The sequence below is a fragment of the Protopterus annectens genome, chromosome 6.part0, assembly GCF_019279795.1.
Source record: "Protopterus annectens isolate FY-2018-M chromosome 6.part0, PAN1.0, whole genome shotgun sequence".
Classification (NCBI taxonomy): domain Eukaryota; kingdom Metazoa; phylum Chordata; order Ceratodontiformes; family Protopteridae; genus Protopterus; species Protopterus annectens.
In genome coordinates, this window is record NC_056737.1 from 932,933,925 (window position 1) to 932,947,490 (window position 13,566).

General features: G+C 32.1%; 1 protein-coding gene across 1 annotated transcript in view; it reads right to left on the bottom strand.

Annotated features, from left to right (window-relative positions):
* Positions 1-13,566, bottom strand: part of PRIMA1 (proline rich membrane anchor 1) — a 712,079-nt gene that overhangs the window by 124,627 nt on the left and 573,886 nt on the right. Inside the window, exon 3 of the mRNA XM_044074578.1 lies at positions 6,443-6,572. Within this exon, the coding sequence (XP_043930513.1) occupies positions 6,443-6,572 (130 nt within the window). The remainder of the gene's footprint in view (positions 1-6,442; positions 6,573-13,566) is intronic.

Below are 13,566 nucleotides of genomic sequence, written 5' to 3' on the forward strand. Positions count from 1 at the left end.
ACCAGCTAACCTCATATGAACAGTCAAAATATTTACAGCTAAACTTCCCTAATGCACAAACAAGTACTATACCTCTAATTAACCTCCCATAACATATAAATATAATATCTTTACTTAGCTATTTACCTGCTAAATATCACAGACTGACCCATATCAAATGCAGCTATCTAAAACCTAAAAAACCTCTTTACCATAACTTTAACCTCCTCAATCCCTTAAACAAACTATTACACCTCTCCTTATTAGATGGGGACATTCATCCTAATCCAGGACCAGGGCATAAAACAAGCACAGAACCACAAATTCATGTTCACTCTACCCCAAATATCCCATCTAAATCTCCCAACTCACTCTATATAGCTCACCTCAATATTTGTAGCATAAATAATAAAATTGCCCACCTCCATGCTCTCCTGGATGTTCATTCCTTTGATATACTTTGTTTAACAGAAACATGGCTAAAACCCACTACACAGGATGTTGAAATTATTCCATCTGTGTACAACATCTTGAGACAAGATCGCAAAGTAAAAAAAGGAGGTGGTGCTGCTATCCTTTATAAAGAAGGGCTACAAATATCTATACTAGATCTTGGTTCCTCTTCTGAAAACAATGCAGAAATCATTAGCACCAAACGTCAACTTAATCCCAGCAAATCCCTAAATATAATATGGATCTACTTGCCCCCTGATAACAACATCACCACTCTGGAAGGTATCCTTGCTGAACTCTCCACAAAAATTCCCCAAAAGACAATAATTCTTGGAGACTTTAATATAGACTGGAAGGACTGCTCTACTGAATCACCAACCTCCCATATTAACCTTAATGACAAACAAAACTCCCCAACCAGAATTAATAAACCCAATAACAAAGTATCCATTATAGACTGGATTGTAATAAATAATCAGCAACAACTCTATAATGTAGGGACCCTTCCCGATGATGTAAGTGACCATTCTCTCACTTACATAATCAGGCAAAGGTTGAGCTCACACAACCTAACCATATATAAAAAAATAAGAAGCAACAGAAACTTTAACCCCAATAACTTCCAAGCTGAACTAAAAGAATGTGATTGGTCACCTATAAAATACATCCCACTTGACGAAGCAACAAACTACTTTAACTCAAATTTCTTAACAATCCTTAACCACCATGCACCAAAGCAAAGCCCAAAGCACAAAGTGACCAGGACCTCTTTTTGTGCCAGTTTGTTTGCTCGTTTTCAGGTTTTCAACCATGCACCAAAGCGTTCCATCAAAATTAAATCTAAACCCGCCCTATGCCTTACGAAGAAAACAAGGCAGAAAATTCAACAGAGAAATAAAGTTTGGGCACTATGGAGAACAACTAAAAACCCAGTAGACCAACAACAATTCAGGCAAAAAAGAAATGAGACTAAGAAAGCTATACTAGAAGATAAAAAAAAAACTTTTACTTCCACCTCCAACAGACCAACCAAAATAATCCACAAAAGTTCTGGGCTAGCATAAACAGACTACTTCAGCCAGGCCAATCCGCAACACCACCCCCTATAGGATCAGATTCTGACAATCCAAAACAAACTGCTAATGCTTTTAATACCTTCTTCACTGAGACCATCCAAACACTTGTTAATCAACTAACAGCCGATAGCTCTGCCCTTCCAACCAATACTACTAACTCTCTCCCAAATCTAAACCTGCAATCTATCCCAACTTCCTTCATCTGCAACCTCTTAATTAAACTAAAACCTACTATCCCCTCAGCTGACCAGCTACCTGCTGAATACCAGCAAAAGGCAGCCAAAGTCATAGCTTATCCTGTATCATTGCTGATAAATAGAACCATACAAGAAAGCACTATTCCCACCATATGGAAAATCTCCTACATTTTCCCCCTACACAAGGGTGGAAACTCCATAGAATATTATAACTATCATCCCATAGCACTACATTCCCCATTAGCTAAAATAATGGAAAAGTGCATCCACAGACAGTTACTAGACCACCTACTCCAGGACAATTTACTGGCCAAATCTCAACATGGCTTCAGGCCTTTCCACAGTACAACAACTGCACTCCTATCCTTCACTGACAGCATCAATAAAAACTGTAATAACAATCTTCTCTATTCAGCACTTTTCATCGACCTTTCAAAAGTATTCAACATGGTCAACCACCACTTACTTCTCAATATTCTAAAATCCTTCTCTCTGGACACAAAGACTATAAAATGGTTCCAGTCCTACCTTGATAATAGACAGCAGGCAGTGCTATGGGACAACAACCTCTCATCCCATCTCCCAGTTACCCTAGGTGTTCTTCAGGGCTCTATATTGGGCCCCCTCCTTTTCTCAATATTTATCAATGACCTCAACCTAGCTATTCCTTTAACTAACTGTGTACAATAAGCAGATGATTTGACAATAATCTGCTCAGCTAAATCTCAATATCAAGTACAGACTCTAACTCAGACAATGTTCAATAAAACAGAAAACGGGTTTCTACAACGCTGCCTCCTCTTGAACCCCCCCAAAAAAACAAACTCCTCCTTTTCACTTCTACCCGTAAATCACTCCCAATGAACTTTTCAGTCTTATCCAGTAATGGTACACTCATATCTCCTGATCCAACAACTAAACTTCTAGGTGTAACCATTGATAACAACCTGAACTTTGAAACCCATATCAACAATACCATAAAAACTGTCAATAGGAAACTAGGCTCCCTCTATAGGATAAAACCCTTTCTCTCCCCACTAGCCAGAACTACTATTGCCTATTCCCACCTTATCTCCACACTTCTCTATGCTTCTTCCATATATACTAACTTGTCAAAAAATAACCTTAACAAGCTAGCCAATGCTTACAATAACATTGCCAGATTTGCTACTGCTTTCTCCTTTAGGACCCATCACTGCCATAACCTGAAACAATTAGGCTGGTTAGAGCTTCTGAATCAGATTCACTTTAAACAACTCACCAGTGCACACAAAACCCTTTTCCAACCTACCATTACCCCAATACTTGCTAGCCTCATTACCCAATATAAGAACCTTTCAACTTTACGCTCATCTAATAAAGTACTTGTATCAACATGCAAATCTAATAACATGGCAGGAGATGCTCTGTTCTCAAATGCAGTTGGAAAGTATTGGAAACAACTCCCCCATGAACTTACATCACTGTCTTCATTTACACTTTTTAAACACAATCTGAAACTCTATTTTAAAAACCATTGGTTATGTCCCTGTACAAATCCAGACTAATCTCATACTATATCCTATATACCCTCTCTTAACACCTAATTCCTGCTCTATCTGTATCGTTCTAGATCAAGGCCTATCCTTGGCAAAAACATATCTTATCCTAATAGAGATAATTTAAAATACCTAGTTCAATTCTTCTGCATATAATTCTAAAGCATCCTACCTAAGGCAGGCAACAAGTATTGTTTAAACTGTGAGCATTGCTGAACTGTTGAAACTTGAAGTATGTATTTGTTTAACAATTACTTTCTAGTTACTAATGAAGTCTTGTACATAAAGTCTAAAATATCTTATCTAATGCTTGTAACATTTTTTTTGTATAAACTGTGAAGATTCCTGAAATGTTTAAAATTTGTAGTATTTAACTTTATAACAACTAGTACCTGTATTGTTAGTAGTCTAGTAATCTCTTGGAGCTTATATCTCCAGGACTCTACTGAAAATGGACATAAATTCAGTTAGACTATCCCAGTCAACAAATGTAAAATAAAATAATAAATAATATTGCTAACAATATTTCTAAAAGAATCATATAACACCAATACGCAGATTATGCATGCTTGTATACTTGCTTAAAAAACTCCTGACATACTGCACTCCTTCTGTTTGAGGGATACTAGTGAACAATGATACAACAGCCACCTCTCATGAATAATGACATTCAGGTTGACTTGTACAACTTTTTACATGTTGAAAATCCCAGAATTAGAAAAATATTTGGCATTCCAAAATTACATAAAAATATTACCAACCCCTTTTCAGACCTATATTCTCTGCATCTGGTAGTAGTACAGAGGCTATTTCTTTGTACTTGGATTACATCTTTAGCCCTCTGATTCACAATTAACATCATATATTTGTGATTTGTGGGATTTTTTAAACAAAATCAGATTATTCAATTTGGAACATTTACATCTGGAAAATGTTTATTTTATGTTTACAGTGAATGTTGTATTGTTGTTAACTAGTAATGGTTCTGGCTTTTTAAAATGTGTATAACTATATACTTTTGGTATGTTTTCCTCACTGTGCAGCCAATGTTTTTTAGTTTTTTGGTGTTGCATTAAAGTAGATGCCCGCTGGTTACTCTGACCATTAAAGATGGAAATTAGATCTTGCAGAAATGATTCAGTCAATCTAAATGTGTATGATAACATTTGTAATATAAGATACAGGCAGGCTGTTGTACATTTAACCAGACTTTGAATCAAGAGTGATTCATGCTGTTGGCTGTATTTGTTTTATCGAGAGTTATCCGTGCTGTTGATTTAGGAAATAACATGTCAAAATCTAAATATAAGAGTACACCTATATTACCATAACTTGAATGCTAAGCAACACTTATAGGCTATCTTTGTTTATTTTATTACAATATGAGGAATTTTTAACAGTAAAAATTAAAAGAGTTCAAGACCTTTACCTCATAAAGCTATTTATTTTCAGAACCATTTTATTTGTACTTTCAGAGCAGACCCAAGTTGGTATTCATACTTACTGGGGGAAACTTGGCTAAGGTAATGGAAATTCCACTACTCTTTGTTGATTAGGGAAGAATTTTGGTGTCGCACTAGTATAGTGGAAGACTATGTCCTGAAGAGTACTGCTGAGCAGGCAGTAATTGTGACCGTTGTGAATCAGTGGAGATACTGACAGCAACTTTAACTGTCTTGCAGGAAAAATAATGGATGGTGTGATATGACATGTAAAGGACATACAGGAGACAAAACATGATTTGAGTGTACAAAGAACAGAAAAGGTTGTAAAAAATATTTAAGAGAAATAAGTGACAATAAAAAAATTTGGAAAATGTGACAAAAATAGAAAGAATGCAAAGTGTGCTGAATAAACATGGGTTAGCTTATAGGTTTTATAAAAATGCTGGAATTAAAATAGTGTGCTTTAAAAAAACTAAATGAATGGTTAAAATGAAATGAATGAGGGCGCATGTTAAAATAATACATTTTATGGAAAAAAAGAACAAGGTATAGGTTGTGGAATTGGAGAATGGTAATGTATAATATAGATTATGCAATTATAATGAAAATAACTCAAAGTTGTGATGTGTTATTTCAGAAAATATTACATAAGGGCGTTTTGGACTAAAAGGATGAAATGTAAGGAATATGATATTTATAATAAAAGAAATAGTGGACTATATAAACAAATGACAAATACAAAGAAGCACAGTAGCTGGTGATATATTTAAAATAATAATGTAGATCATGAACTAGCAGGGACATTTTAGAGGCACATGGAATGTTATTCAAAGAGATGAGTTTGTGACATGGATTAAAGTGCTGAGAAATAGATGGACATCTGAAATAAAGTTGTAAGGCAGATATGTTCAATAAGAAAATTATTATTTAATTTAGTTGTGAATGTAATTATTGTGACTAGAGAAATGGTGGGAACTGGGATTCTTGGTGAATTCAGGGTCTGGCTTTACTGGCTTGAATGCACCAGTAAAGACTTAAAAAGTAAAAAAAAAGTCACTGGTATTCAGAAGCCATGTAGCTGAGACACTGGTATAGCCTTAAGAAGTAATTTGCCTATATCCTATGAGGCCTCTACTACAAGAAGTTTAAGGTATTACACAGTGAATACTCCAGCTTAGCTGAGTCTTTCATGTAATTTTAAATTTACATATTTTGTCCCATTGCTATCACTCTGTTTTGCAAAGTTGACAAAAAAGTGTGCAGTCTTCTATCTCTGCATAGGGATATGGAAATAGACGCCTAAATCTGACTCCTTAAGCCTTTGAACAAATCTGAAATGCAAGAGGCAGTTGCTCCATTTTTTGTCAAAATTCAATAGCAACTCAGTGGTAAAAAAAAAAAATAAAAAGCTTCATTTGATTTCATTTTTATCTATTACAATGTATGATTCATGCTGATGTAATTGAACATTGCCCTAAAAGACTCGATTTTTCAGAAATTATAAGTGACCCAGACATACTCTATAACAGCATGATGTACCAGAAATTACACTTGTGTGGCAGCAGTCTATCTATTAAATGCAACACTGCAAAAATACAAAGGTTTGACAGCCTATAAATTACAAGGATGAAAAGACTCATAAGATATATAAAATGACCATGTCAAATTTGATTTTAGAATTCTGGAGAGTGAAAATCATATAAATAATCATAGAACTTAAGTAATGAATTCTAAGTACCAAAAAATGTTCTTACCTTTTAAATGTTTTGTAACAGACAATAACCATCACCATGAGAAATATTAGCGTAGTACAGCATACAGCAATGATTATAAACATCTCTGTCCACCAGGGTTTTTCAGCTGGGCAAAATGTTGACTGAATTGCTGTTAAGATAAATAAACATATTATTTGTATATGTGGTTATATGAGTTTGAAAACAAAAGTTTAAAAATATATAATTATATCCAATGGCCTTCTGTATGTATAAAACAGTATCAGAAGGAGCTCCAGGAGAGATGCATGTAAATATGTGTGCTATAAAATACAGAATAAAACATACAGTATACAATTAAAGGTGTTGATCTACTCTTCAATGACAAATAAAATATCTTTTGTTTTTGTAAGCAAAACCATAAAACACTTGTACATAAAATGCTGTTGTCTTTGATATCTATTATTCTAGATGTATTCATTTTGGGAGGGAGACTCTTAAAGTGCCTGTGATTTGCTACATTGTTAATTAGTTTTCATTATGTGCTTCATCTAAGTCAGGGATATCTGGACACAGACCCTCACCTGATAAGGATCAGGCATAAGGCAGAAACCCATCCTGGCTTCTGTAGCTTTTTAGTTAGTAACTGTTTAATCAATTAACTAAATCATATTATTTATTGTCTCACTTCCTCTGCAACAAATTTCTGTCATACTGATATCTACATAAGGCAAGGGCCAATTATTGAAGGAGGCTGGTCATTCCAGGCCTATGCTCCTGTCATCATGATTTAGTAATATGTTGTTTCAGTGTTTTATTAGAGTATTACATATGCAGGCCAGGGAGTACCTGGGACCTTGAGAAAAGGTAGGTATTGCTTATATGTAAAAGTCCTGATAGTTCAAGAATGTGAACAAAATCTCTGGTTGTACACCTGAACCATTTCTGTATAAGAACCAAGCCAAATATACACATATACCGATTTATTAAAATTTCCTAAACAGCTATGACTCAGGCATGTGACAGTAAGCCTTGTGCAGTGAAATCTTCATAGTATCTTCCCTTCTAGATAAAGGCACCAAGAAATCATATACCCTCCCCATGTCTGTTGCATTTTGGCAAAGAAATTTATTGTCAGGTGACACACTGCACATGATGATAAATAAGATAAATACCCCAATTCATTGTATTAAAACCTCTGCATATGAAAGTGCTGTTGTCCTTAAATAGTAAACACAAAGGTCTTCTACCTGCTTTGTTATGTTACAGTTATGCTCTTTGTCATTTAAAGTGGGCTTTCTTATTCTAAAATGTGTAAATTTAACTTTAGCCACATAAGTGGGTCTGTTTTAGTAAGTTACAAAACTTGTGTTTGCATTTACTGTATGTTGAACATCTGTCCAATTACATCCTGAACATTTCCAAATTACACGTTTCAAGGAGTATATTTTTAAATTCCAAAAATGTAGGTGCTGTACTAGATTTCCAATTCTTAGTGATTGTTTTTCTAGCTATAGATAGTATAGACCAAACCAAAGGGTAATTATTCTCTTTTACACAATCAGGAACAGGAGTATTAAATAAAACAAGTGATTTAGATATAAAGAAATTATCAGTAAAAATTGTTTGCTACAAATTATTGATATCATCCCAAAATTTTCTTAAATATATGCAATTATAAAACATATGAGACCAGCCAGCATTCAATTCAATATTACATCTCCAACATGTTATATTCTTTTTAGAAAATATACTTATATTATGAGGAGTGATAAATGATCTATTTAAAAAATCTCCATGTGAATAATTTCCATTTTAAAGAAGAAGCAGTCATACTTGCTGATTGTAAAATATTCAATTTGTCTTTCTCAGAAGGGGGATTATTATTAATTAAAGAAAAATATTTCCAATAATTATCTGAATGTGTATCTAAATCACATTTAATTGTCCTATAAATGTTTGATAACTTGTTATTAGCAGGAGATTTATGCAAAACTGATAAAATCATATATTGTATTAGCTTGGGAATTTTTTTCCTGATTATAGGAGACATAGAATCCAATTTATTTAATACATATTGTCTAGCTTCTTGAAGCTCTAACCATAAACAAGTATCAAGTTTATACTCTTCCAAGAGTAAACTATTGGATTTTATCTCATTATTTATCATCATTTGGTGCCAAACTATTAAATGATTTTGCTGAAATATAGACCTTTTTGTATAATCTGAAGAGAAAATAGATCTCTGTGTGTAGGCTATAGGGAAGAATAAAAAAAGCCAATCCTTATAGATATTATATTTAAATATATAATTTTTAAATTATTTTAAAAGAAAAACTATATACTTAGAGTTAAGACTCAGAGAAGAAAACTCAGAAATAGAATCTTTTAACTTCCAAATAAATGGATTATTAATTATATTTAGCTTATTGGAACTGCTATATATTTGGAATTTTGTGACAATACCTCTATAAACTTTTTCTACTTAGCAGTGTATTCCACATCAATGAGATGAGAGATTGTATTGAATACTGATGAAATTGAATACATTTCTAAATTTTGTAAGGCTATACCCCCATTATTCTAATTATACATATGGTATGTTAATGCAATCCTTGGCTTATTTGGTAACCACAAAAATTTCTGAATCATTGAATTAATTTTTTTAATTATTTGGTAAGGAGGAGGTATAGATAAAGATTGAATTATATATAAGATTTTGGGGAAAAGGATCATCTTTATTATTAAAAGTTTATCGTCCATAGAAAATGGTAATTTGTTCCATTTATTTATTAAATTTTCTATCTGTAATAGACTTTTATTGTAATTGATTTGAATTGTATCTTTAATATTGTTAGTAATAATTATACCTAAATATGCTATTTGTTGAGACTGAGCTATATATTCATTATATTCATCAGGCATATTGTATTTTTTGAACCTGTTAAAAGAATTTGTGTTTTATTATTATTAAAAGTAAGGCTCAAATTTTTTTGAAAATATTCCATGTTTTTAAAAAGTTTTTGTATAGATTCCCTTCTACTCCTAAGAGTAATCAATATGTCATCTGCAAACATTTGTATTGTAGATGATATAGTGGGGTTTAATTTGTATCCTTCAATATCTGTAGCATGTCTTATTAAATTTTACCATGATTCCATAACTAATGAAAATAAAAGAGGGGATAAAGGACACCCTTGCTTAGTACCTTTTACTATTGGTATATTTTCAGATATACTAGTACCAATGTTAACATAAGCTTGGCTACCTTCATATAACAGAGTGATAAGACTGATAAAATTATTGGAGAAATTTAATTCCTTTAATAGAGTGAACAGATATTCCCATGTAACTGAGTCAAAAGCACAATTTATATCTAAACTAACTGGGGTTAAATTTGTTTTAAGATTTTTCACCGAATCAATTAAAGTTAATATTCTTTTAATGTTATCATATGATGTTCACTTTATTATAAACCCCATTTGATCACTATCAACTAATTTGGGTATAAGTGTTGTAAGCCTTTCTGCATAAATGGGCATAAATATTTTGTAATCAGTGTTTAATAAGGAGATGGGTCTATAGGAGGCACACTTAGAGGGATCTTTGTTAGATTTTAAAATAGGAGAAATAAAAGTGTATTTCCAAGAAGGTGGAATTATGTTTTTGTCCTGAACAAGATTAAATACTTTATAAAGCAATTTTATAGCATTTATAGGTAGTAATTTGTAAATTTCAGGAATGATGCTGTCATTATCTGGTGCTTTATTTTGCTTTAATTTGGTAATGTGAGTTTGAAGTTCTTTGAAAGATATTTATTTATCAATAGAAATCCCTTGTTCCTCTGAAAGTCTTGTTTTAGTGTATTTATTAATAAATGTTTTTATTTCCTCTTTAGAGTTAATTTCAGTAGTTGTTTGGTTGATGTTTATAAAAAAACTCTCTAAATTCAGTTAATATATTATGAATTTCCGATACCATTTTTCCTTTTTGGGGAGAATATTTCATTAATATGATTAAATCGATTTAATGTTTTCATTTTATTAGGAAGAATTTTTAAGGATTTAGGGTTAGAAGAGAAATTTATAAACTTGAACTTTTCTATATTGATCATAGTTTTATGTTTTAATATTTCTAGATATGTATTTTTTAACATATTTATTTCTTTTCTTTTATCTGATATATCCTTATCACCCATATTACTAAGTTTTAAAGTGTCTAATTTACATTTTATATCTTGCAGCTCCTTATCACAAGCTTTCTTTTTTTTGTTGTACCAATTCAATATCCTACCATATAGATAAGCTTTTAGGGCATCCCATATGTAAATTTCTGATATATCATTAGTATTGTTAAGTTCTAAAAAAAATTCTGTACTTTTGTAGAAATTAAATCATTAAAATCTTTTAGTTTTGTGATATAAGCTGGGATCCTTTTTATATGAATATTAAAATTTGGATTGACTACCACTTCAAAAATTATAGAATTATGATCTGATAAAAGACACAAAATCACTGCTGATTTGTTTAAGGAATCTGTTAAATTATTAGAAATAAAAACTCTATCTATCCTTGAGTATGAGCTATGTCTATGAGAAAAAAAGGTGTTAAACAAAGAAGTAGTATCTGCAAAATAATTTATATCTTTCAAAAAATAAGTATCTGAAAAGTCTTTTAATAATTTAGATGATGTAGATATTCTTCTCTTCCCACTAGTACTAGAGTCTTTGTAATCTAGAATACAATTGAAATCTCCTGCCAAAATAATGTTCCCTTTAGAGAATAGTACAATTTGATGTAGATGTTGTTTCACTGTGTTTATCCCTATCCCTGGGATCCAATATATGTTAATCAATGTGAAATTTTTACTGTGTATTTCTATAGTGACTGCACAAAACATTCTTTTATTATCCTTATATGTATCTATTATTTTAGGAAAAGGCATTATGCTGTTCCATAGGATAGCTACTCCTCTCTTTTTCTTAGTATGTTCAGAACTTACTAAAATCTTATATGTTTTAGATTCAAGTCTGAATATATCCTCTGTTATTAAGTGAGTTTCTTGTAAAAATACTAACTGGGATTTATGTAACTTAAGATATCTAGTTAAATTCCTCCTTTTATTAGGATTATTTAAACCATTAATGTTAACTGATATACCTTTTAGTGTAGTCATTGAAAATTAAATTATGTAAATATAAACATACTGATGTAAGAAATACACAATAATATATCTAATAGGAATACTATTATGATCATTAAAACTAACATAGTATAAGATTATCATATTCTTAAAATCAAGGTTGTTCCTTACTATATAAGATATGAATGTCTGAAAAGTTATTAGAAAATATTTATAACATAAACATGAAACAAAATAACCAACCCGAACCCCTCTGGAGTTTAAAACTCCTAACTCGAATGACAGTCACTCGAACTGACCGCCTATCAAAAGCAGCATCCAATCAGCACCTGCCTAAATGTCTATAGTCATAACTATAAAAATAAGGCTTTTCATCAATATCTTAAAAAAATGTTTGTGTGAACCAAATATATAGATATAATTTTGTGTCAGTTAGTAAATTGATGACAGCTACATCTTAGGAATAAAGTACAGAATTTTCTTACATTAGTTAGTAGGTTATTAAGAACTACTATGAACTATTAGTTCACTCTTCTGTTTTAAAATAATCACATTTGATAAGAACCTTAAAAAGAGACTATGCCATTCTTTTATTACTGAAATATGGCTAATAAAGGCTAAAATGTGATATATAGTACTGCCCTAGATGATCAGCTAAATGGAACATAGTTGTAAATGAATCACCTAAGGGCCTTCAATAACCACTAAAATTGGCAGCTAATAAATAAGATGCTAATAAAAGTGATTTTACTAACAATCAACTAACATACTGATTGTTCTGAAAGAAATGAACACTGCATTTCTTTGCCAGAAACCAAATATAGTAATTACTCATCAAGAAGAAAACCAACAACATCCTGCTAGTTTTCTTATAACCAAACACCCCGGTGCAGTCTCTCATAGAAGAGTTACTAATAAACCTTAAAAAACTGATCTTCCATTCATTACATTAATTTGAGTTACCTCAAAGGGTCCATCACCATACTGAAAACTAGTGAAAAGGTCATATTAGTTCAAAGAAGCAAGGTGCTTAAATAGCTCCTGTATACTATATAAAAGCCTTATTTAAATATAATGAGCTTTTTATTATTCAGTTATAGCTTATACTATCTTTGAATTTTGAAAAGCTATTTCATGAACAAAACAAAAGATGAAAATTTCACATTTTCTAATGATAAACTGAACTGAAGTAAATTGACTCTTACATTAAGAGCTGTAATACTTACCTTATAGCTTTAGAACACCTTAGGAAACCTTGTAAACTGCAACAGCCTGACATTTGAACAAGTAACCCTTGTAAAAATTCCCAAAATTGTATACTGTTGGTCTGTCTTTACTGCTGAACATAAGTGAGATTACAGTGCTGTGTGCAAGTAACATTAAAATTAAAGTACTGATTGCAAATAACACAGTGCTGAGTGCAGATTTTAGGCCTTTACATTCAACTTATCTCTGGTGTGGTGTTTTGAGTCAATCAGGGTATTCCCTGTAACCACTCCTACTGCCTTCTCTTTTCCCCCACCCCCCTCTTTCCTCAAACAGGTTAAACTGCTACAATTCAGTACAGGCATCATTTTCAAATCTAGGTGCTTAGGATTTCCCTCTCTCTTCCCCCCTTGGCTGACCTGGTGTGACTTAGTGTAAGTTTATTCATTGTATGGATCTTTTACTGTTTTTTTGTGTAACTGAATGACCTGCTGCTGAATTCTGATTCTGCACAGACTGCTCTATTTTTTTTCAGAGGTTCTGTAAGTAGCTAGTGACTTTACTGAATTTCTGTGGTAATATTTGTGTTTAAACTGAACCTGTACCTAGAGAAAGTTTATAATCAGAGCTCCTCCTTGCTGCATATGTTTTTTAATGTTTAAATTGCACACGCACATTGAAGAAGTGCTTTTATGACTTGAATAACTTGGGCTAGCTATACCTGAAGTGCTTTTACTGGCAATTTTCCAGTTGTACAATTGTGAACAATTGATTTAGTTTTTCTGGTATATCTTTAAAATCTGGCAAGTGTTTATTTA